Source organism: Balaenoptera ricei, chromosome 5 (assembly GCF_028023285.1).
Source record: "Balaenoptera ricei isolate mBalRic1 chromosome 5, mBalRic1.hap2, whole genome shotgun sequence".
Classification (NCBI taxonomy): domain Eukaryota; kingdom Metazoa; phylum Chordata; class Mammalia; order Artiodactyla; family Balaenopteridae; genus Balaenoptera; species Balaenoptera ricei.
This window is the reverse complement of record NC_082643.1, coordinates 35,654,851-35,682,265: the sequence shown is the minus strand read 5'-3', so window position 1 is coordinate 35,682,265 and position 27,415 is coordinate 35,654,851. Positions and strand designations below refer to the sequence as shown.

Sequence of the window (27,415 nt, the reverse complement as noted above, 5' to 3'; positions counted from 1 at the left end):
ATTTAAAAAAATTAACTGGAATTTTCCAGCAGAATTTGGAAATAACCTAAATGTCCAGCAATCAGACCTTGATTATACAAATCAAAGCAGTTCCAATACTTTATATAACCTGATATTGTAACATTCTTATTTTGAAAATGCTACACATATATGTATATATGTAATGCTTTTATTTTGCAAATGTCTAATTACCAGGTCACATTTTTATAACACTTATGTAAACTGTATGTGCTCTTTTATTTTTTATTTATTTATTTTTTAAAAAAATTATTTATTTATTGGCTGTGTTGGGTCTTTGTTTCTGTGCGAGGGCTTTCTCTAGTTGTGGCGAGTGGGAGCCACTCTTCATCGCAGTGCGCGGGCCTCTCACTGTCGCGGTCTCTCTTGTTGTGAAGCACAAGCTCCAGACGCGCAGGCTCAGTAGTTGTGGCTCACGGGCCCAGTTGCTCCGCGGCATGTGGGATCCTCCCAGACCAGGGCTCGAACCCGTGTCCCCTGCATTGGCAGGCAGATTCTCAACCACTGTGCCACCAGGGAAGCCCTGTATGTGCTCTTTTAGAACCCAAGCTGATTTCTCTTAAGTACTTAGGGGCTACACTAAGTCCCTGGATAAAGAAAATTAGCAAGGAAGTACAGTAATAAGTTATGACTCATTAAGTATTTACATGAATATAATATCTTAAATGCATTATAATTAGAAGTTGTAATCTTTCTTAGTGAACACTTTGAGCATTTAAATGTCTTTCAGAATTTTTTTAAGGAAATGTTTTGAATGTGATTTTAATTTTTATAAAACATTTCTGTTCATTTGACTTAGGCCTTTTATGAATAATAAAACTTTAAGAGGAATGCCATATATTTAAATTTTTCCTTCATAGTGAATTTAATTGTGTTTTTAGTTTCTACAATTAAAGTAACGGTATGTTATTTGGATTTTTTTTTTTTTGCAATTGTTTTTTGTTTTTTTGCAGTTGTTTCTAATACAAGCTTGACTGTTCATCATTAAGCAAAGAACTTAATTTCTTGATTCATCATCATTTTTCTCTGTTTTTAAATTGCTCTATCTTTGTACATGAATTGCTTAGACTAGGGAGATAACTTTTAACACTCTGGTATCTAAGGTGTTAGGAAAGACTAAAAACAATGACTTAGATACAGAGAATAATCTGTCTCACTCTATATCCCAGAATAAATGACTATGCTCTTTATAATACCATATTTTCATCTCAAAAGGATATTGATTCTGATTTATTTCACTTTAGTAGTGGTGTTAATTTTTAGAATCTGGAATTCTTTTGTTTCTACAAAAGAGTAAGTCACTTGTTGCTTAAATTCACAGAAGTAATAAATAATACTGAATTTAAATGGTGTATGCTGATAGTCTCCCTGTCAAAAGTTTTTGATGTGAGACTTTGAAAACTTTTGGTTAAAATCATAAATACTTGTAGGTAAACTTGTATCTTCCAAGCGATTTGTTTTAGCTGATTCAAAAATAGTTTATGAAAAACAGAAAATCTTTATGCTGCTCATATGCTGTGGCCTTTGATCTGGAGCAGTTAAATCCTAGCCTTCTGTATAATAATGAATGAAAGAAATGGTAGAAATCCAGAATAAACTACTATAAATCTTTTTGTCGTTGTTGTAAGAGAATTGGAGTGTATGGAACTGTAATACATTTTAGAAATACTTTATTGGTGATATTTTGTTACATGCAACATTTATATATAATCATCTTTGACTAATACAAACTTTTAGAAGAAAGAAAAATCAGAGAGTGATAAACAGGCACAATATCTTGTATAAAGATCTTCTCTTTATCACAAGTTCCCCAATGTTGAGTTCTTCTTGGATGGATAGTGATACCTGAAGTCTTAAAATGCCAAGACACAACTACTAAGATGCTACAGCTTAACTTTTAGATAAAAATCTTGACAGAATTTAGGAAGTCTTTCTAAAACTTGTAGATGATTGTGTTTTAAAATATTATACTCCAAAGTTATTATAGGTGGATTTTGCATCTTTGCTTGCTTTCTTAGTGATTTTTAAGATTGAAATGTAATCTGCAAAGCTCTACGTGATTTTTTTTTATCCTAGTAGTAGTAGTAATGGCAGCTAACAGTATTGAGCACTTACTAAACGTGAAGCATTGTTCTTTGTGTTTCACTTACATTAACTGTTGTAATCCTCATAACTGTCCTATGAGGTAGGTTGTATATAGATGAAATTGAGGCACAGAGGCATTGATTTAAGGGCATACCACTAATAAGTGGTAGAACCAGGCTTTGAACTATGGCAATTTGACTCCAGCATATATATTCCTAGCTACTGTATTATACTCCCTTAATATTTATTGATATCATCTTAAAAAGAGCTTGTCTGTTTTGAAAAGGCTCAGTTTGGGTGGGGGGGTTAATAATTAAGACTATCTTAAGTGCTTTTAAAATGATAATTGAGACTAAGACTTTATTTTTTCTTGAACGCATGGAACTAGCTGCATTTTAAAATATTAGCAATTGAGGTTCTCCTATGCATTGTCTGCAACTTCCCTCACTGACTAGGGTTTTCTTCTGTATTTGAAGATTTTGTAGTTTGAATGTTTCCATGCTGATTTAGAGCATTGCTTTAGAAGTACTATTAACTTGAATCCTCAGAAAAAAGGTGAGACTTGGTAGTTTGGAAATTAGTACTCACTTTGCTCAATCACTAATAATGTCTCTTTCACAAAAGTGTATTGTTAAAGACACATAATTTGATTTAGCGTTTGCTTGAGTTGCAATGCTCTGTACTATCCAGTTGAGGGCAGCTACTTACCAATTTAAAAAATGAGTTGAATTAGAATGCCACCACTTTGTATTTACCAAAACTTGGTATCTAGTGTAAAATACAAAATTTAATATACAAGACTGCTTTAATTTTCACTCCAATTTTTACCACAAATAATTTCTTAAAAATGAAAAACTAGTTTTACTTCATAGTAATTTCTGCCCTTTCATAAGTAGTTTATGTTTATTTTAGTTTTAATTTTCCTAATCCAAATTCTTTTCAATTCCAATCTCCTTCCCCTCTCTTGCTTTAGGATCAGACTCCAAGAAGATTAGAGAGGTTCATATCATCCTTATCTTCAAACTACCTACATGTAAATACATGTGATTATAAATTTCAATATAAAAGTGAAAACTAAATTTCAGTATGGTGATCTTTATTAAGTGAAAGTCAAAATTGGAGTTGATCTGTTTGATTCATTTTTCTCTGCAGAATATGTTAAATTTGCGGAAGGAAGTACACTCTTCTAATTTTTCTGGATTGAAATAACACATAGTTTAAATTACATCTTCTATGTGGTATCAAGAAATGAATTTTGAGGGGTTAATTAACTGATTCAAAGATATCACTGAGACAGAATTTTTTTGAGAATAAAGAATGTCTACCTAAAACTATATGTAATACTAACAAAGTAGACCCTGATAGTAACCTGGAGAGGGGGCATTCCACGGGAGCTGCCTCAACAAAGGGATTTTTCTAATAAGGAGAAACAGACACAATAAGACTGAAGGTTATGTTATACAAAAAAAAAAAAAAAAAAAAATTAGACTTGTGTTAAGGAATAAAATGAGCACCAGAGGAGATGCTGAGATTAGAATGAGGCTAGAGACATTCATTCTGCAAGGTAGTAAGTAGTCTAGTGGGGCCGTAGACATCCTTATCTTAGGTATCAGTCTCACCTTGTTGTACCGTATCAACTTAACAGATTTCCAGTACCCTCTCTCCTATCCCTAGATCTCTGTTGGGTTTTTTCAGTGGTTATGGTTGTATTCTTAGTCATTTACTTTTGTTTACTAAAACAATTTTTGTATTGTGATTAAATACCCATAACATAAAATTTACGATTTTAACCATGTTTAAGTGTACAATTCAGTAGCATTAAGTACATTCACAGTGTTGTGCAGCCGTTACCACTGTCCATCTCCAGAAGTTTTTTATCTTTTCCAGCAAAAATTCTGTACCCATTAAACACTAACACCTCATTCCTTTCTCCCCTGAGCCCCTGGCAACCACCATTCTACTTTCTATCTATAAATTTAACTACTCTAGGGACCTCAGATAAGTGGAATCATACAATATGTATCCTTTTTTGACTGACTTATTTAACTTAGCATTGTATCTTCAAGGTTCATCCATGCTGTGTCAGAATCTTCTTTCTTTTTAGGCTGAATAATATTCCGTTGTATGTGTATGTACCACATTTTTTTACCCATTCATCCATTATTGGTTACTTAGGTTGTCTCCACCTCTAGGCTGTTGTGAATAATGCTGCTATGAACATGGTTGTACAAATATCTGTGTGAGCCCTGCTTTCAATTCTTTGGGGGTGTATATCCAAAAGTGGAATTGTTGGATCACATAGTAATATTTTGAGGACTCTCCGTATTTTCCACAGTAGCTCTGTCCATTTTACGTTCTTACCAACAGTACACAAGGGTTCCAGTTTCTCCACATCGTTGCCAACACTTATTTGTGTGTGTCTGTGTTTAAATAATAGCCGTAATAATGGGTGTGCAGTGTGGTTCTGGTTTTGATTTGCATTTGCCTAATTATTAGTGAAATTGAGCATCTTTACATGTACTTATTGGTCATTTACATATCTACTTTGGAGGAATTCAGTTGTTTACTTTTGTGTAACTAAAAATGTCATCTCTGCTTAATGATTTTGCATTTTCAACTACATTTTAAATTGTGATATCAGAGAAAGGTGTACTTTAAGAAAGTAGCATCGTGGTAGGACTAGGGGTGTTTCTTGTGTGTGGATTGACTTCCCAGCAACCCACTTCGTGTATTTAGTAAGACAGATCTCACCCAAGTCAAAGAAGAGACCACCCATTTCTGACATTCTCCTTTCTAACTCTCTCCATATCACATTCTAAATTCCCACTTATAAAAATCCATAAAAGCAGGTGGAAGGAGAGATGAGTGAGTTGACTGGCTGTTGGAAGAAAAAGATAGAATGGAAGGAGAGAACAAACATTAGCTGAGCATTGTGAATGGATAGTTCACATCTATTATCTGTCTATTAAAACTACTATCAATTCTCACACTAGGCTTTTTTAAAATCATCATAATGTTCTAGTTCATGGGCTTGGAAATGAAATGTAGCATAAAGATTAATTAGCATGGCATAAGTAGTTAATTTAGGGAAATATTTGAGATAATGCCGAAAAAGTGAGTTTGGGGCCACTTTGAGGAGAGTCTTCATCTCCAAACTTTATCTTAGGCTTTGGGGAACCATTGAAAGTTCTTGAGGAGTGTATTGTACACCACATTCCGTCTCCATGTTTTAGGAAGATGTATCTAACTATGGTATGTTAGAGAAATTAAACCCTAAGGATTTGTGATGAACTGGTTAGTTATTATTCATTTTACTATAATTACTTCCCAACACAGGTTACATTTATAAATACTTGGGTTTTTAAATATATTTAATCAGTCACATTACTGTTATACTTCCAAGTGGAATCACTAAGTGTTTCAGAATTATAGAGATTGAACTGAAATTTGCAAACATCTAAAATGTCTCCTGGTAAAATTAACCTGCAGTGCATATTAATAGCTATTGAGAGCTAGAGTTGATTTAATGTCTTAGTTTGAGATAAAGACTGGTACATATGGAAGAGGAAAGGAGAGCATGCTTAAGATAAATGCTTGAAGATATAGTGCTCATTCTGAATATATCTAAAATAGAACAAATACATGTTTGTATTTTTTGAGCATGCATAAATGCTGTCCTTAAATTTGAAGCACAATTCGAAACACTCCTAAAATATTAATGCTGATATTTGGGTAAGGAAGACTTAATAAATATTTAAGAGAAAATACAATGTTTATCTTTTGGATTTTTGTAAAGAAAAGTTTACTTTCACTTTCTAGGGAATACCTAGGTTAGTCACTGGAGAAGTTTTCGAAGGGACCCTGTAGCACAGCCCTGCTTTGGTTGTCTTCGCATTACTGACTTTGTACGGGAGGTTCACCAGCTGTTTGACTGGCAGGAGCAGGAGCTTTCACTTCAGTAGTTTATAACTCCTGGCTATTCTAGGACAGTTTGCACTTCACCAAGCCTCAGACAGGTCAGGACATTTGGTAGGAGAAGGTTGAAAGACAAAAGCAGCAGGCCTTGGGTTCTCAGCCTTTTTTATAAATTAGAAAGTTATATTTTAGTTCGGTGGTTAGAGTTTTTAGTAATGTGCCTGTATTACATGTAGAGAGTATTCATCAGCCAAGAGGAGTTTTAAAATGTCAAAACCGGGAAAAGCTACTCTAAACCATGGCTTGGTTCCTGTTGATCTTAAAAGTGCAAAAGAGCCTCTACCACATCAAACCATGATGAAGATATTTAGCATTAGCATCATTGCCCAAGGCCTCCCCTTTTGTCGAAGACGGGTAAGTCTCACACATTTGAAAAATAGGAATATTTATTTAAATGAACTACTTCTGCCTCTTTTGGTGAAGAAATGGTTCAAATTTCAATTGGTATTTATAACTAAAACTATCAGTGCATTATGTAGCCAGTGAAAACTTCTGTAAGTGATAGTTTTAATAGTATGATAGAGAGCCTTGAGGGCAAGGTTACCTAATTCACCGTTTTGTGTCTCTCATTTATTTTTATGGTATTAGAATTCTTTAAACTTACTTAAAATTGGTAAATTTAAAAAGTATGTTTTGAAATATGTCGGCAAATACTAACACCCCAAATTTGTTGTTTTTATTTTGTGGGAAAAGTAAAAAGCTGGTGGTATGGTCCTTATACATGATAATTAAAGCATTTAGCTGTCTTAAAGAGTTTATCTGCCAATTTAAGCTAGATTGTTTTTAAATCACTATTTCTTAAATTCAGACCTAACATAATAGAGACGTTACTTTTTGCTGTTATATGAAATAAAAATAGCATGCTATTGTGTGGCAGTTACGATACAGTTTATATATAGACAATTCTGAACTAACATTTTGTAGAACTTGTGCTAATCTATAATCAGGTTATGATCTATTGAATGTTTTTTGGGATGACATTCTCCTCCTTGCCAAATTTTGACCCTGTTAATATTAACAGTTTTGTTGTATTTTCTGTGTTACTTGGTATTGCCATTTTGAATTATTAACTAGAGTGATATATTTTTAGATCTAAAATATGTTTAGGATCCTGAACACATTAAACCAAAAAATACCTGTTGGAGATTCATTGAGTGTTTTTCTTATATCAGTGCTATTAGTGTTTTAGTTCCTTTTACCAACCCCCCCCACCGCTTTTTTTTTTTTTTTTTTTTTTTACTAAAAGGGAAACATTCTATTAAACAAGTAGGTTAACTTACAACACCTGAAAAATATTTTTCCTCTTTAGTGAACAGAATCTTCTATTTGCTTGGACTTAAATAGCCTTTGTAAAAATATGTTTTCTAATTACCTTAGTTCTTTTTGAATTGTTTCTATTTCTACTCCAATAAATGGTAGCCATGTTGAAAAACATTTTGAGTAAGTTTTAAATGTAATACAGTTTAAACGTTGAAAATAGAATATAAATATCTCTGTCACCCTCTTATTTTCTTCTTAACTATATTTTCAGAAAGTGTGTCTTTTATTTTGTCTTCTGTCACTTTGTCACTTTTATAACTTCTGAATGAGGTCACTGCTCTGATTTAAACATTTACACAGAGGCCTCTAGTAGCTTTAAGGTCATTAATAAACTAATTTATTATTTTAATACTTATGTAAAAAAATACCAATACAAGTAAACTTTCAAATTAAGGAAAAGAAGTGTGAGTTTTTAAAATTAAGGGGTTAAGATCTTAAGATAATTTTGTTCTTGTTGAATATTTCTAATAAACTTAAGTACAGTATATAGCAGATTATTATGTCACACTGTATGTTTTCTATCTGTATCTTCTTTACAAGTGCATGAAACTTAAAAGGCTCAGGAGCAGATTCTATAAGAAAAATTAATAGAGAACTTCAGGGCTTTCCTTGAGGGTTTCCTAGGGTCACTATTCAGTTTGACTTTTCTAGGTTACTGTTATGTTAAATTATAGCCTGGCATTTGTAATTATAGAAGAGGACTAACTTCAAAAACTAAAATTCAAACTAGAACATAGTTCTAGTTTGGGGGAAGATAGATAACAAAATTAACACATTCAGTTTTAGACTGCCTGCCAATAATTTACTATTGTATAACTCATTGACTCTGACTACTAGAAATATTAGAGGGATCGAGTAATTATATCCTCTCCCCTCCTTTTTGCAACTGGTTAATTTAGGTAGCTTTAAATTGATTCACATGTTCTTTGTTGTTTTAACTTACTAACTTTCCCTTGGTAGTGTTAATGATAGATACTTTTTAATATATTTTTATCAAAGATTTTAAAAAGACTTTTGGTGTGATATGTAATTAATCATATTTTGTATCTAACATCCAGTATATCTTTTCTATTAGGTACGTTTAGCCTCTTTCAATCAGATTGTTATACACTGACAACAAGTGTACAGACTTCTCTATTTTGTAGGCCATTTTTGTCCTTCCAAGCAGTGAGCTAATGTATAGTGAACTCTTACAAGACTGTATGTAGTCTTGGCCTATTAAAAGTTGAAAAACATGTTATTGCGCCTCCATCCATCATAGGTGTTGATCCATTTAATGTTTGCACAATAAAATATTTTGAAAATTGTGAAAAATTCTTTAAAATAGTTGTCATAACTACAGCTTCAATTTATAGCTCTCGAAATGTTTTCAGGAAATTTATTTACCTCATTGTTAAGTACTATTAGTAATGATAGTCTAATTTATTATTATGTAAATTATTCTAGCTCCTCATCAGAGATACTTTGGACTTAATACTAACGACAGTAAAGAAATAGCAATCTAGCTATTAACCAGTTACCATCAATCAAAATGTTTTTAGTATTTAGGTCCTCATAGTTTATATAAGTCCTATAGGTAATTCTTAGCATCAGGAATATTTGAGAATATTAGTTGAGTATATAACTTTTTATTCGAAAAGAACTGATCGTCCTTTAAAGGAAGAGAATATTTACAGGAAAAACTTACTTAAGTCTATAAAATCACTGGAAAATTGTTTTATTTTTCTTTGAAATTGGAATACCTAGTTATGGTAATACTGTATTTCCTAAATCCTAAGATACATTATTTTTCTATGTTTTAAACATATGTAAAATTAGTGTACGTCTGGATGGAATTTCATAGCTTAGCTGGCAGCATTTTTTTCTTTCTAGTGATAAGAGAAATAATATCTTACAATTAATAATAGTATGTTGAAAGAAAAGTCATTAAAATGTTTAAATTTCATTTATTAACTCGTTTCTGTTTGGAGACTTTCAAGCATTGACAATATTCTCTTAAAGTTATTCTTCAATGTTACTATTTTGGTAGAAATTTCCAAAAGGCATGCAATTGGTTATGTATATAGGGCTTTTAAAGATATCTGGTTGACTGTGTTGGTTTATAGAAGGAAAATGTTTTTAGAGCGCCTTTATATTCTTGGGTTTGAACCACCGACCGATTGTGTAGCATAAGCATCAGCAACAGCAACAGAGCTAAGAGAATGGGGTAGAGCTGCTGGTAGGAGCAGCAGGGAGGCGAGGCGGGAGCAATGTGGTACAAGGACTTGTTCACCTGAAACCCAAGAGCTCAGGCAACAATGAAATGTATGACTAGATTTCTGATAGTTGAAAACAATTTTGTACTGGTTATTCCATATCCAGTTCTGTTTAAAGTACCATATTTAAAATAATCTTTCTTTAAAGTGAAAATAGAAATAAAATTGAAATAGAATATTTGAGTCATTTGAGAAAATATTTGAGTTAATATCACTCCTGTGTATTGTTATCTTTGAGGGTTAGCTTAAGTCAGGGGTCCACAAACTTTTTCTGCAAAGGGCCAGCAGCTATTTTACGCTTTGTGGACCAGATAGTCACTGTTAGAACTATTCAGCTCTGCCATTGTAGCATGAAAGCAGCTGTAGGCAATACTTAAAGGAGTAGTTGAATGAGCATGATTGTGTTTTAATAAAACGGTATTTACGAAACAGTGAAATACAGATTTTTATGATTACAGTAATACTATAGTGAATCTTCTTGTGCATATATCTTTTTGCTTGAATATGTTTCAGCTGACAGTAGATTTTTAGAAAGAGATTGTTAGAGCCATAACCTTTCATTTTCTTTAAAAACCCTCATTCTCTCTTCTAATTCTTTTGTAGCTATATAGAGAAAAATTTTTATGTATATAATCACTAGAATTTTAACATACTGCTTTTTAATTTTCCTTCTCTATGTACAGTAGTAGCATAATAATGCTATTAATAATTGCTCTTATTTTAAAAGGACCTACTATATATTCTAGGCATTGTCCAGCTATTTTGTATATTTTAAATAATTCTTATATGACTTAAACGTTTGTTAAGTACTGTAAGTTAGGTATTATCTCCACTCAGTAGACTAGGAAGCTGAGGCTCAAACAAGTTACCTCTCCCCAGTTTTCTTGGTAAATAGTAAAGCTGGTATTTAACCTCAGAACTCTCTAATGCTGCAGGTAGTAGCCATTCTCTTTCTACTATGTTTTGTGACCTTTTTCTTATGAACTCAACTTTTTTCAACTACTATTATATTCATATTTTGGTGGGTAAACCTGGGAGCCTATCATTGTTGAAATTGTTTCTTTGAGAAAATTCATTCAAAGATTCAAATAATTGAACTACAAATAACTTTTGGTAGCATGCTACATTTATAAATTTAGGATTTTTTGTGTAATCTCTTTCAAGATGTTTCATTTGTAAAGTTATCCCACAGATGATGCAGTGATTATAGTGATAAAAAACTAGAAATATTCAAACAGTATGCATGTTTGTAGTCTTTCTGTAAGCTGAGGGATGGTACCTGTTAAAGAAAAAATTGTTCATGAACCTTATTAAAATCGTAAGACAGATTTTATTCAGGGGGACTGTCATGATATGTATAGGGACTACTACAAGGGGAGTTTGCAGTAGGGGAGATAGATTGGGCTCAACTCTTAATAGAACAAAGAAAAGTGAGAATTTATAGCCAAGGAGCAGCATGGGGTTCAGTGGGTAGATAATTTCTAAGAGGAAGCATCAGGGGTAAAGGGGGGGGGGTGCTCTGGTTAAATGAACTTAACCAAGGTGGTCAGAAATCCCCTGGGGGATGGTGGAGGATGGCGAACCCAACAGATATGGAGAGGGTGACCAGGTACCACAGGTGATCGACATCAAGGGCGGGGAATTCTGGTTAGACTGATGTAGCAGGATTCTTGCTAAAATTTGGTTCCTGAGAACATGCCGAAGGACAGGTCCTAGTTGAAAAAGAGCTCAGGAGCCTGACTAGAGTTTGGTTAAGGAGAGAATGTTTGTCATACCTCAGGGTCTATGTTTGGTAGGAAGCAACTCAGAACAGAGTGTCTGACAGATTAACCATCCTCAAACTGCAGTGCAGTACCATTCTCATCAGTTTGTTCATTTAGTACTTTTGACGATGATGACAAAAATTAAAAACAGCATTATACCTCTCTTAGCTTCAATACTGTCTTGGATTCAAGTTTTTTCTTTATTGTTGAACTATTGATGATACTAATTTTAAAAAAACCTATATTCAAAATTTTAATCTCATTCAGGCATAATCTATTCTGTTGTTTTTGTGTGTATAATCTTCAGTTAGTTCAAGCTATATATAATTATAATCTATTAAGCTCCTTTAATAGACTTTTCAGCAAAGGTCTGCCAGTTTTATCAAACAGTTGTATTGCCTTTGTTTCAAATAACTGCCTCTCTAATTATTTACAATAAAATTTTCACTTGTAGGAAGATTTTATAATCCATCATAAATTCTGTTGGTAAAGCAAATTTCTGAGTTATTACCTTCCTGAATTTAATAATTTGATAATCCCCTAAATTCCCTGAGTTGAATTATGATATAGAGAATTTTTATTTTCTTCCAGTAGTTAATATCTTTTACTTCTGTTTATAAAAATTAGACATGCTCAGTATGTAAAATTCAGAAGAAATGTTTCTTTACATTTTCCTAAATTATCAGTAATTCCACTGCTCAGAAATAACCACAGTAAAAAATTTAAATAACTCTTTAAACAAAATCGATACTTTAATCCATTTTTCATATATTGCTAGTAGTTCCCCATGGCTGTAGTTATTCAAAAGTGTATAATCTGCCAAATGAATGTGTCATCATTTTCTGGCTGCTGTTGATTTGGTCAGTGACCTGCTTTGAACTTTTTTATACATAAATCTTTAACATCTCTATACACATTTTTCCAGACGTAGAATTACTGGGTCAAGGAGTGTGAATTTTTTTAGATTCTTAATAAATACTGCTAAATTCTTTTCCAGAAAGATTGTACCAAATAAAAACCAGCACTAGGGACTTCTAATGTTGTTTAACAAGAAAAAGAAATCATATTTTAAGCAAATTTATTCCTACCATGGCAAAGTTTTATGGATTTTACTTAGTTGATACTATATCATTATATTTCTATGTTTATTGTTCTAGGTTTTCTATTGAAGGAGTTTTTTTTTCATTTTGAGAAAATAATGATATGTGTTTATACTTACAACTTCATTAGGGAAATATATAAATAGATCAAGAAATTATTTGTTGTTCATGGTGATTTTTTAAAATAATACTTTCTGGAAAATAATGTTTGCCATAAACCTGTCACCAATATTATTTTCAACTATAATTTTCTTCTACTCTTTCCATAGTTTTAAAACTATTATCTCTGTTTTTGTCTAAACAGATGATCCATGTGTATAGTTTTATAATTTATCATTGATTTAACACATTTTTACTGTATCTTATGGTTATCTCAGTTTTTGTCATCTTAGTTTATACTTTTACATTTCTGAGTTTTAGTGTGTTGTTTGTACAGTTTAAATGACAGCCTCTCCCAAAGTATATTGCTATTAATAATCTTTACTACAGGAGTACTTTTCATGCTAGCAAAAGCAGCTGCCAGAAATACTTGCCTATTTCTTAAAGCACTACAACTTAGTCTTACATTTCTGACATAGCTTTGCCTTTTGCCCCAATCCAGGTTTACCTTTTATTTTTATTTTTTAATTCTAGTCTAGCTATGATTAATTCTCATTTAAAATAGTTGTAGCAAGTCTCCTTTTCTAAAATACCTTGATGCCTGAAAGGCATTTCATGAAACTCAACATTTGTTTCATGGAACTCTTAGCCAAGAGGAAATAGATGGATATTTCCTTAACATATAGAAATATGAAACCTTTAAAAAGCCAGTATCGTGTTCCCCTCCCCCATATTAATCTATTCAGTATCTGCCAGTTACATTTGTGCCTCTTTCTCCAAATCCTTTCCATGACCTCACAATCTAGCTTGTCTCTCTGGTTGGAACCTTCCTCCTGGCACTGGTTGCATCTACCGCTGTCCTCATCCATTAGTGGAACGTATTGTAGTTGTTGCAATTACCTTTGGCCCTTAGACATATATGTACTGCTCAGTGGTGTTATTTGACAGCTTCATTTAGTTATCTTGTTTCCTCACTTGAGGCTATGAACTCTTAGACTTCAGAAATTATCTCTAATATCTTTTCATGCTCCCAGTGATGTGCAAGAGAAAGTTAGTGTAAATATTTGTATGACCAATTTGTTGAAGCTTTTGTTAAGTTTGGAAAATTCTTTAAGGAGTTTTTGTACTGTTAGAATATGGCATGTTTTTGTTTACTAAATGTTTTTAAATGACTGTGCAGCTGTGATTTTGAATATTTCATTTTCTAAATATAACTAAACTCAGATACAGTTTGACACTTAATTTTAAAAGTAATTACTACTTAGCAGTTCCGAAAACGAAGGAGAAACAAACATAGGGTGTACTCATTTAGATGGCACTTTTGAGAGTCTACAGTAGCCAGACAAGTCAGAAAATGCTAAAATAAAAATTATTACAATACTTTGGAGAGAAGGAAGAACAGGGTGGTGCTATGAGCAAATTTGGAGAGAGATTTTAATAGTTTTATCTGATTTTTTTTTTGAGTAAACTAAAATGTGGCTTCCTAAAGTTTTTTTCCACAGATATATTCCATTGGAACTTGGGAAAAAATTGGCATTTTCAGATCATCTGATATCTTTTATTGTCACTACTTATTTTATCAATAAAGGAATTAACTGGTTACCACATATCAGGTCATTCTATTTTTGATCCTATCAGTTTCTTCTTAAGAATGTTTCATACATCATGCATAAACATGAGTAAACAGAATATAAATTGTAAATTTTCTTCTGGTCTTATTTTCTATACTGTGCAAGGCGGTGGCTGTAAATAAAAAGGTGATGATTCTTCCTCTCTGCCTGTGGACATACAAAAATGAAAATTACAATCCATTAAGCATTTAATAGGTAGTGGTAAAACCACAAACAAACCCTTAGACCAAAGGATAATTGCTTTAAATGGACCCATATACAAAGTACTGTGGGAGCATGAGAGGGCCACCCAAGTCTCAATTCAAATGGCTCAGGAAAGGCTTCACAGTAACTTTAAATGAAAACGTGAAGGAAGTTTGCTAAGCAGATAATCAGAGAAGTTATGGACAGAAGAAACTTGTATTATTGCTTGGTCTCACATCTTGTTTTTTCACATTAATTATACTGCTGCAAAATTATTCACTTATATCTGGATATGAAGTTTATTAATAGTAGTAACAGACCCAAAATATGTATTAAGGACTTAGAACAGAGTTGGGAACTTTTCTAGAACCTGTAGGTATAACAGTAAAGTAGATGGACAAAGGCCATGCTCTCATGGAGCTTAGATTCTAATTTAGGGAAACAGAAAAGTAACTGTTAATGCTAATGTTTTGATGATGATAAAACAGGGTAGCAGTATATAATAGAGTCTAACTTGGGATGCAGGGGAAACACTATTCTAAGTATTTTCCACATATGAACTCATTTAATCCTTAAAATAACCTCATGAAGTCGATTGCATTATATTATCCATATTTTATAGATGTAGAATCAGAGGTGTAGGAAGTTTAACTAACTTGCCCTAGAGCTAGTAAATGATGGAGCTAAGATTCTAACCCAGGTGTCTGGCTCCAGCATCATAAACAGTGTGGTATACTGACCTGGGTAAGGGTTTGTTGAGTGAATGGATCCTTAGTTTCCAAATATTTCAAGGTTAACTTTTGCCATGTAATCCTGGATTTTTAAATACGTAATTCATACTTTGTTTTCACAATTTATGAAGACTTCAGTATCTAATTACTGATAACATTGCTTTCTAGATGTTTTTGTCATCAGGTGATGTCATAGTATTAGGTTGTGCCTCAGTTGTCAGATATTAATGCAAAGCAAATTATAACATGATTCGTAAATCTACAACTGCAGCATAGAAATAACTGCCCTGAAGTGTTATCCCTTTTGTTGATAGTTAATCTGTACAAATAGTATAGTAATTTTAACATCACAGGGCAAGGTGAAATTTGTAGGTTATGTTTTACAGAAACTAAATATTAAGACTTGGAGTATGGGAGACAGATGAAAAATATGCTAAAAATAAACTTGTTACAAAGCTTCTGGCTGGGTAAACAAGTATGAAATAAATCCACGGTTCCTTGTCTGCAAATCAGGAGTCCAGTAAGCCCTGAAAACTAAAAAGTGTTTTAACAAGTTGGCCAAACCTAACCCTAATTAACTTAAGACAGTCACTTTTATTGTTTATCTGAATATTTGTATATTTTGCTGCAGAAATGTTCGTACGTGATGTACTGGAAGTGTTCTGCCATACGCTGTATATGTACCATATTACCCTTCTAAACTCCAAAAGTTTTGAAGTCAGGAACACAGCTTTCTCCAAAATTGTGGAGCTAACTGCAGACCTTTGAGTTTTACAGGTATCATCCACATTCAGAAATGGAATACACTTTGAAATGTCGAAGTAACCTAAGCCTTATCTTAAGTCTCTTAAGTACATTCATATTTAACGGCTTTAAAACATACATTACATAAATAAATACCTAAATTTTATTAGCCTAGTTATAGGCAGCTCAATATAGTATGATAATAGTTCAGAGCTTCTATATTATTTTTCTTCAGTGATTAAAGGCAACTCATGCTATCAGATAGATACTTTAAATGAGGAATGAGAACCGCAACAACTTTTTAAATTTTTCTCAGTGTTTCCGTGGAATATTAACACTGCTAAATTAATTTTAATTCTGCTAATATGTATTAGGCGTATACATACTCCCTGCTTGTGATGCTAATGTAACAAAGATGAATAAGGCAGAGACCTTCCCTTAAGGAAGCCACTGATGCTTTTCTGTCTCTGAGAGACTTATTGTCATCGTTCCATGATATCCTCATGATATCAGTCAGAGGAACATGGATTAATTAATCCATTCAACAAATAAGCATCTACTAATTGCCAGGCACAGTTCTAGATACATTATTAAACAAAACAAACAAAAATCTTACCTTTTGAATAATTTAACATTTTGGTGACCCTGAGAATTCTACCTAGGCATGGAGAGCATGTTTGATCTGCTCCAGTATACAGTGTTTCATCAGACTCCTTTATTCAGTTGTACACTTTTCATTTCCAAGTCAACTGGTGATCATTTGTAGTTTATAGTTTCTCTATATGTATATAAGGATATCTCCGTACACATGCCTGCATATGCAGACACTCTACCTGACTTGATAGGATTACTTTGGTAACTTAAGTGAAATGTATTGATAGTAAAATCTACAAGTTTTCAAATACTGTTAGGTAGTATCCAGTATATTATATTATTTTGAGGCTCTGAAAGATTAAATATGATTCCATATTATTTCATTTTTCATGTTCTTGCCAGAAAACTTTAGTCTTTAATATCCTATCAGTCCACCATAGTGATTTCTTTCTGGATCGTACCTGGGTCAGAATTAGAGTTCTTGGCCCTATCCCTGACTTGTTGTGGAAAGTTGCATAAATTAATGTGTCTCACATATAAATCAGTTAAATAATGGTAGATTAATTATGGTAGATGCAAATAATGATAGATATAATGTAGGATTTTTAAAATGTGATGTAAGTTTTACTATAGAAATAATACCAGAAAGGACTACCATTTGTGATAAAAGCAATGACATTCTTATTTCCTTTTACAAGGACCTATTGATGCAGCACATCTCTTTATTTGCATATATAGTGCTTTATTCCTACAATGTGTAAAAGGTAAAATAATTACAGTAGATTTTTAAAAAGTAAATCTGGTATTAGATTAATAAAAGTTTCTGTTGTGGTTTTGGTAGTACCTATGTATATATGTGTTTATGTATACATTTATGAGCTTTATAGAAATTTTTTTAGGTCTGGGGGAAACAATTCAACGGTTAGTATTTCTCAAACATTAATATATAAACATTGATCCCAGAAGCACATAGGTGATTAGCTATTTGTTTATGGTTATTTTATGATATCTTCATGTAAGGTTGGGGAAATCTGTTTTGAGAGAAAAAAATATGATGTTGGATGAAATTCTCTTATCTTAAATTTCTTCTCCTTGTTAGTATTGAAAGTGAAAATTGAAACTTTGGGTTATCCCTGTTTTTAACTACCTTTTTATGTGTGGGTGATTTCATATCATTCACTTGGGAACAATTTAAGCTTAAAGAGATTTTCAATAATCCACAGAAATCTCTACATTATCACTTTAGATTTTGAAATGTCATTGTTACTACTAGTTTGAACATGGAGGGGCAGTATAGTACTGTTTTTGTAAATCTCATCTGAATTTGTGGGTTTTTTAAATCTGTAAGTGTTCTTTGAGGAAATACAACTTATATCTTACTTTTTAAGGGATGATTGGTGCTGTTTTATTAAGTTGGAACTATTCTTTCAATTCAGGTTCTTCTATATATATATATATATATATATATATATATTATACAAAAGCTTTTATATTGTAGAAGCTCATGGCCCTGATTTATATTTGAAGTCAAGGAATATGTTAAGCTAGTTAACAGGGAAAATGCATTTTTATAGTTAGACAATAAAAACGAGGACAAGTGGATTCATGGAAATGCTGAAATCAGTGCAATTTTGCTCTTATTCATTCTGTACCAACCTTTCAAAATGAATGTTTAATCATGAGAATTTTAAAAATTTAGTCTTAATTTTTCAACCTGACAAGTAAAGAGATTCCTAAACAGTCTTATTTTAAGATTCTTTAATTGGTAAATAATTTTTTTTAGTATCAAAATGATTAAGGGTTTTTACAAAATTTATGGTAGCTTTTTTTTTTTTCACTTAAAGTGATGTACACTTAATAAAAAAACAACTGAGCAGTTATCTCTTCTATCCATTCCATCTATTCATTCAATCTACTCAACAACTTCTGTGAACCAAGGACTACTTTAGGCATTTGGAGTACAGTAGTGAATGAAACAGACCCAAATCTTTGCCCTTGTGGAGTTTATGTCAGTATGGCAGACTGCTTAAGAACATAGAGTCAGTTAGACCTGGGGTTAAGTTTTTAGCTCCATCACTTACTAAGCCACCTCTGTAGGATGGCAATAATAATAGTCCCTACTTCACAGGATAGTTTTATGGGTAAAATGAAATAACAGAGAGAAAGTATGGTTATATAATAAGAACTTAGTAACTGTTATGAAGTCCACATAAGACTTTTTTAGATGTGTTGGTAAAAATATAATTAATTCTCCTCATATAATAGTACTTATTTCTTTCACTTACGGTTAGTATTTTGAATATTTTTTCATTTTTAGTTTCTTCAGATTGTGAGAGAAAATGTATAACACCAATTTTGATAGTCATTTGTCTTAAAGTTTCCTGAATGACTGTTAATCTCTAAATGGAAAGATACTGCACATAAAAAATTAATGTGATTTGGATCTTCTTACATTATATAGGGTCATTCAGTGTGACTCTCATGTATATAAAAATTAACCCCAATATGTCTTCCTGAATTAAGAAAGTAACATGTGCCACTTAGTATTTTGTTTGGAGTTTCTCTGTTCAGAATAAATGTGTTGGCTTCAAATACCATTAAATTTTTAGAAATTAAATTGCTATATAAGAATTAAAAACATAGTTTGTTGATTCACATATTATGTTAGTAGCTAAAATGTCTAGGAAATAGTTTCCATTATGATTCTTAAGTTTTGATGCCATTTCTTTCCCTAAAGGCCCCAAAATGAGTTAATTAAGAAATGGAACATAACCTGTTAACATCTTTGAAAACTAGCTTGTCCAAATGACACCTGGTATATTATTACTATATAGGAGTTGAAACTTAAAACATTTAAAGAATTGATTCACAAGTCTTAACAAAAGTACTTAGAAATTTAGATCCTTCTTGGGTACCCTGTACTGCTCTTGGTTCTTTTTATTTTTTAATTAAAATAAGTGGAAGACCCATGTTTAACACACACGTGCGTGCACAGGCACAAGCACACATCCCCCACATACAAACAAATAAAATTCTCATCACCACCCCCAACCCCCGTTTAACAGCTTATCTGCTATGTTCATGCGACAACCGCTTCATTGAGGGGAAGTTGTTGTTCTGCCGTTTTCATATTAGCTTTGTTATCATGCAGGATTTTCAGCTGCTCATACTCATTACCATACAGCTGGTATGTAGAGAAGGAAGCAAGCAGAAGTTGTACTGTCTACAAGAATAAGAAGCTCTCTTGCAGATGGGGTGCTGGCAGATGGGGCATGTGTTTGAACAGGTTTTACTAATAACAGAGTGCACTAAAAATCATTCTGAGAAAGTCTAAGGTCAGTGCCATGAATTCAGAGCTTGAGAGGTTGTTCAGCTTTTTGTAGACCTTTTTAGAATATTAATTAACTGCAAATAAGTAATAAATGGCCCAACCACAATCTCTTCCAAAATTTTTTTTATCAGTTTTCCTTTTTTATTTTAGTATATTTTGTTTCTCTTTAATATAATTTAAAAAGCACTGATACTGTTCGCTAGTGTTTCTCATCATCTTGCACTATATTTTGTAGTCTTCAAATATATTTACTTAACATTCCAGAGTATGTTTATATACAAAAGTGTTTTGTATACATGCTTTGAAATGTATACATGTATACATTCTTTGAGCAATGTAATAACATTCCTCAGTTTTGATATATGAGAATATTTATCAGAAGATGAAAACCAAAGAGGATTTGGAAATCCATATGTGTAGTGTTGACTACATTGAAGATTAAGAGGAGGTATGTTTGTTCTATCTGCATTCAAAATTAGAAGTGAATGGTATGCCCCCAAGTGTATCTATTGTTAAAATTATTACTTGCATATGTTTCATATTCACAAAACCAAAATGAATAAAGTAGTAATTGAAATATCTATCAATATTTTTTTTAAAGATATTTCAGTGGGATCTTAGTTCTTTTGACCCTTTTCATTAAATGTAATGTTTCTTGATACATCCTGTCTCAATGGGAGATGGTGATAAAAAGCAGGTAAAGCAAAATAAAGCTAGGCAATTATATGTAAAAATGCAGTTTTCAATTTAATTTTAATGGAAATGGAACTCAGCCTGTTATTCTGTTCATAGGGATTAAGATACATATTTGCCAAAGTTTTTTTTTAGTTATAATCCTTTTGGTAACTCTCAAAAACTTTCATGCTGTAGGTTTCCTGTCAGTAAAATTGAAGCACAAAAATGCTATCTGTTAGGTTAATACCTGTGAATCAATAGAATACTTGGTAAGTGAGATCTGTAGGAAATGGTGTACATTAAGTGTGGTTAAAACTGTATACTGCCTTTATCAGTAAAAGTTTATATTCTGTTGGGCATTTTTAAAGGTACAGGAAGTCCCAAACCAGGGTGGCTTTTAACAACAAAGATAATTGCATTTTCATTGCATATCAAACTGTATATTTTCTTCCAATTTAATTTATACTTGAATTGTGTAACTGATAAATATGTAGAAAATTTTATTACTTTTCCCTGAGGGGGAAAACATATAAAATATTATAAGTAATAATATGTATAGTGCAATACTAAATAAATAATAAATACGTGAAATGTATTGTTTACCTATTAATATTTTTCAGTTATTATTTCTGTACTTCTGTCATTGTAGATTAGAGTGTATCTCACATTCTTAATTATCTCATATAAATATTATTTATTGATACCCTGATATGTGCAAGAACTGTGTGAGGAGCTGAGATACAATAGGAATCAAAATAGACGTGGTCACTGCTTTTATGGAACTTACAGTCTAATGGGGAAGAGAGACAAATAATTAATGTGCACACATTGTGACAGGGTGTTGGGTTCAAGCACTGTGATTCACAGCTTTAAAATGGGGAGGAGGTGGCTCTGCGAAGGAAATTGGAGATGGCCTATACACAGTTAATTCCCATGTTTTTATCTTCAATCTAGACCTCTTTTTGAGCTCCAGAGCCAGTTGGAGCATGATAGGAGTTGAGACCTGGATGTCTCAAAGACACCTCAAACCAAATAAGACTAAAAATGGAACTTGTGATCCTCCCTACTCTAGAAAACAAAGACAAACACTGACCTTGTTCAGTGTCCTTTGTCATCTTCCATCCAGTTGCATAAGTAAGAAACTTTGGTGTCATTGTTAATAACTAACTACCTCTCCTTTATTTCCCATGACCAATCTGTCACCAAATCCTTTGAGTTTTATGTCCTAAATATCTCATAACTCTTCACTTCTGTCCATCTGTTATGCACCTAGCTAGTCCAGGCCAACATTATCTCTTGCATGGTCTAACGGAATAGCTTCCGCCACAGTCTCTCCACATCAACTCTCACTTACTTCCCCATTCTGCTCTTTTTTCTTTTCTTCTTTTTAATTTTTATTGGAGTATAATTGCTTTACAATGCTGTGTTAGTTTCTACTGTATGCAAAGTGAATCAGCTATACGTATACATATATCCCCTCTTTTTTGGATTTCCTTCCCATTTAGGTCACCACAGAGCATTGAGTAGAGTTCCCTGAGCTATACTGCAGGTTCTCATTAGTTAGCTATTTTATACATAGTATCAATATATATATATATGTCAATCCAATTTCCCAATTCATCCCACCCCCCTTCCCCCTTGGTATCCATACGTCTGTTCTCCGCATCTGTCTCTATTTCTACCCCCCATTCTGTTCTTAACATTACATTCAGAATGATATTGCAAGAGGTATATCTGGGTCATGCCCTTCCCTTGACTGACTTTACTTTTCATTACTCTTATGGTAAAGACCAAAATCCTTTATGAGGTCTTGCATAAGCTGGCCCTTCTCTACTTCTCTAGCCTCATCTTGCACCTGCCATAATACCTTTATTCTGTGCACTGCAGCCCTACGGGTGCCCCTCCCCCACCACAGCACAGCTTAGTCATTCCTTTAGAGAAGAGAAGCATTCTCTGAACCCCCAAACTAGGTCAAAACCTTAGCATTATGCATTTTTCTAACACTGTGTAGCATTTACTAGTTTCAGCTTTGCTCTGTTTTAATTGTTTATGCTTTCTCCCCTACTACACTGTGAACTCCAGTCATGAAGCTGAGACCATACTTAATTTAGCTTGTGTATAATAGGCAACCAAGTAAATGTTGAGTGAATGAGTGTCTGTGGGAGATTAAAATAACCATATAAATCTAAATTTGTTGTAATTGTGTATCCTACTTAGAATAAAGGTAATTAGAGATAGTTGAAACCATAAAGTGTAGGGTAGACTCATAGAGATATGCATGTATCGACAATGGTGTTTACTGCTAGAAAGTGATAACCACACATGGATCAAACTGACATTTCTTAAAGATGGATTGGCTCTTAGAAAAAGGTCATATGTGATGAAATTAAGAAACACGGCCAAAGTGATAATCCCATATTGAAGAGTATGTTCTGTATGTACTCAGATGGAAAAGTGCTGTGTGTGTGTGTATGTATATGCACACACACGTACACAGTACTTGGTTAATAAGTATTTTTAGGCTGTCTACTAAACTAAACTAAATTAAAAATCAAATAGAAGTAATAATTCCCGGTTAAGTGTATTTGGGTTAGAGTAACCAATAAAGATCACTTGAAGCAGTTCCTTCAATAAGTGTTATAATGTATACAATAACTTTTGCCTATCTACTATAGCGTTCAGATCATTTTGGTAATGGTGAGAGACCCAGTAGCCTCTTTGAAAGGACCTTCCAGTGAAGACACTTTCGTGTATTCTGTTCTCAGCTCTTTTTCATTATTTCACATTTTGGAGAAATAAAGCATGGAACATGAAGAAATAAGGGTAGGAGATAGAAGTTCTTAGGGTATTTGGGAAAAGGAGACAAAACCCATGTGTTGTTGTGAGCACCTTCCATCAGGCTTTCTTCCACTCTGCCTACTGATGGCTGCCTAGCCTCAGTACATGTCCAAGATGCCATCATCTTGGAGCAGTTCTTCACCAAGGAAGCATTGGCAGTAGTGTGTTAACTCTTTGTCAAGTTGCTCTTAGTAAATTCCCACAAATAAAGTGTATCAGAGTACATAATTAGCTGCCTAGTTTGTCTTTTCTTTCTCTGTGTCTACTGTGAGTCTAACTTAAATTTCATCCATACATCACACATTTGCCCAGGAAGCATCCCAAAGATTTCTTAACTACCAATACTTCTTGCTATATATGTAGAAAACCCTATTTCATTTTCTATAAACTGGAGACCAAGATCTCCCTGTGGTTAAATTGCTGTTACCAACTCAATAGTTGTGTGACCTTGGGAAAGTTACTTAAACTCACCGTGCCTGTTCCTTATTTGTAAAATGGGTTAATAGTAGTACCTACTTCACAGGATTGTTAACACAGTTTCAGTGAGTTAATAGAAGTAAAGCACCTAGAAGAGTGCCTGGCGTATAGTAAGTTCTCTTCCCTGTATATTTCATTTTCTTAAGAGATCATTTTTTTTTTAAGAGTTGCTTATTCAAAGTTGAATAGTTTATAGTATCTTTGATAGTGAGCTCTGAAGGAGCACTCAAGTCAGAATAAAATCTAGTGTTTATTTTTCCTTTATTCTTTTGGTTTAATATATTGCCATGTGTGACATTTATTTCTAAACAATTAACATTTATTTCTTCCTCTTTCTAGGTCTGTGTATTGTCGTATAAATTGAGCAATTTTATTTATCAGTTATATTGCTTTGTCATTTTTTTATTGATTTGTCTGTCCTTCCCTCTGAATTGGGGAGTTCTTCCAGGATAGAGACTACATCTTGCTCAATTTTGCATCCTTTTTTGCTTGGAGTCGTCTGGCTTTCAGTAACCTTGGCTAAATATTTCTAGAATGTGGTAGGTCTAGATCTATAAAAATAAAATGTTTGAGTCACTGTTTAGTTTTTCTCCACCTCTTGTTTCATTGTTCAGAAAATAGCGAACCATTATACGACTCAGGATTCATTTGGATGAGACTGATAATATTGAAATGAAATGTGGGGTTAGAAGCTCACCATAAATTTTTCTCACAGTAATTTCCTTTTCCTTTGCTACCTATATATAAACACACAGAGTGAACTTCACAAAGTTAAGGTCTTTGAAATAAATGAATTGGTGGGGAGTAAATTACACCTTGGCCTAACAATCTGTTTATTATAATTGTTCAATAAAAGCTAGTTGAGTAAAAATATCTTAGAAAATACCATCTAATTTTAGTCTTTGCTTTTTTACATTGTGATCATGATGATTAATATCACCTCATTCAACATCTCTGGAAAAAATTCTAAGTTCTTAATTTGCTGTTTTTGTCTCCTGATAGAATAACTTTAAAGGAAAGGCTTAAAATGAAGAGGGGTGTGTGTGTGTGTGTGTTTGTGTGTGTGTGTGTGTGTGTGTGTGTGTCCATCTGTCTTTATCCTAAGAGCTAACAAAATATTACAATTTTAAGAATATTCTAAAGTTCAACATCTTTTTGCTAGCTTTAACTTTATATTCTTTGGTAGATTTAAGCTGTTCCTCATAGAATTTTTTTTTCATGTTGTAGAAGTTTGAACATGCATTGACTCAATAAAAATAAAATTTAGATTTAGTTTTTTGAAGTGCTCTCATACCACCATGTAACAGTTTCCAACAGACCAGCTGTGTGCATAGAGCAGTTCTTAATTAAGTTGTATGCAAATTTGTTTAATAGTCAGCATGCCGTCACTACATACCATGCTTTCATGCAACTGGTGGGGAAACCCTGATATCCATCCTACACAAAGAACTGTTTAGAGTCATGTTTCAAGTGTGACAAACTTTCAAAGTTAATTTGTAAACATTTGGAGGCCTCAAGTATTTATAGGTAAATATTTTTTAAGTTATGTGCTAAATATTAAAGAACTTTTAATAAAGAAAATGAACTTATAAATAAAATATTTCTATTACAGTAGTCTTGCCAAGATATCAAAGTACTCCTAATCATCAATCTTACAGTTCATTGCAAATAAAAGACTACTGTAGATCAGATACTTTTTCAAATTAATAGTTATTTTGAAAATCTTTCCATGACAGACAAAATTATGTCAAACCCTACTCATGACTATTTCCAGCAATATTTCTTTGTACTCAGATTTTATTTACTGAATCTTCAGTCTTTTGGAATCTCCTGAAAAGGTAAGAGATCATGTAAGTGTTATGCTAGTCATATAATTCTTGATAGTTTCAAAGTAAAGAATGCAGTTTGTTAAATTATAGGTACAGTAATTGCTTTAAAATGTAAATTGATGTTTCTCAAATGAATATTTAGAATCCTCCTTTTTATATGTAGTGGGGGCATGATTACTAGGTTCTTCCCTACTCACTTGACAGCTACATCAAACACTTGAATACTTAAAGAGCAGGCAAGCTACTCTAAAATAAGTAAAGAATTGATTAAAGATCACTATGATGTACACTTTCTAGAGGAAGAACCTGGTGTGATTTATGTTTCTTACTGGCCTAGCACCAATATGGAATAGGTACTTAATAAATGTTTTTAAGTAAGGGAAATAAGTTCAGGTTCAGAGACCTTGATTCATGACTGGAGTTTGAAGAGATTGGTTTAAGCTATCCCTTCTCATTTTGAATTCTTCTGGAAATTTTTTAAGATATTTGGGAAGAGATGTTATGTTTTAAAAAGTGCAATAAGTTTGAATCTGGACTTTATGTGTCTGCTAGTCAAATATTTATAATTGAACATAATTATCAAAATCAGTAAGCCAACTAATAGAAGACCACAGAGTTGAGAATAATTTACATATTTTAGGTTAACCAGGTCCTGGATGACAACATGCTAGTGAAAGTATACCTAAGAGTGTAACGGAGGCTGTGCTAAACTTTAGTTGAAGGCTTTTTCCAACCTTAAGATTCAGTGATTATGTTCTGAATTCCTTTATGATCACAGAGAAGCAGTTTTAAAATGTGTACCATGGGTAAAATCATTTCACCTCCAATAACTAAGGGTGACCATGTCTTTCACCATTGCAGACATTTGCTAAAGTAAGGCTGGCAGATGCATTAACAATCTACAGAGATCTGAGCCCAGTATCTCTCTCTTTCTCTAAAAGAGTAAATTATCAAATGGAAAGATAAAATCAGGGCATAGAAAGTGGAAGAGCAAGGAAATAGAGATGATATGGTAGTTACCCCATCATTCTTATAGAATGGAGTTACTAGATATAAAGGCTTTAGAATGGTGCTTGGTGCATGGTACAGAATAATTAAGTATTACCTACTATTCCAATTCTCTTCCTTTTCCAAGTTTAAGAATCTTGGAATGGGTGCTAAGTTTGAGAATTAGTATGTGGTGGCAAGTGATAACGGAAATGGAAGAGTAATTGGACATGAAAGAGTTGAGAAGATTTTTATGCATTTTCTCTATATGTCTAGTTTCAGCAAGTGAGAATTACTTTGTGAGTGGTCTTCAATTTTATATACATTTTTGAAAATATAAAAAATAATATTAAAACATATACACAGAAATTGTGTATTCTAGAAATCCTCGGAATCCTCTAATGGCTTCGCATTGCACTAGAATTCCTTAAATCCTAACTCTTGACCGTGGCCAAGATCCTACATGATCTGGCCCTTGGTTACCTCTCCGTCTTCATGTTGTACCAGTCACTTTACCTAGCCAGATTGGCCTTATTCTTGCTGAGTCTAGGCTCTACTCCATTTTGACTTAAAAGTTGTTTCCTGGGTAATACCTTTCAAAATTAGCTACAGTTCTCTACTACCCTCTGTTAACTACTTACTTCTTTCATAGTACCCTGTTTTATTTCTCTCTTAGAGCTTAGCATTATATGAAATTATCTTTTTCATTCATTAGTTTATTTATTGTGTGTTTTCCCCCACTCCAGTATACAAACTGTATGAGACTAGGGAGCTCATCTG

General features: G+C 32.9%; 1 protein-coding gene across 4 annotated transcripts in view; it reads left to right on the top strand.

Annotated features, from left to right (window-relative positions):
- FBXW7 (F-box and WD repeat domain containing 7) overlaps positions 1-27,415 on the top strand; it is a 204,772-nt gene that overhangs the window by 138,485 nt on the left and 38,872 nt on the right. Inside the window, exon 1 of one of the 4 annotated variants that reach the window (XM_059922619.1) lies at positions 6,112-6,432. The exons of the other annotated variants lie outside the window; for them this stretch is intronic. Within the exon in view, the coding sequence (XP_059778602.1) occupies positions 6,286-6,432 (147 nt within the window). The 5' untranslated portion in view covers positions 6,112-6,285. Of the gene's footprint in view, positions 1-6,111; positions 6,433-27,415 lie in introns of those variants that run through there. 4 annotated transcript variants of the gene reach the window in all.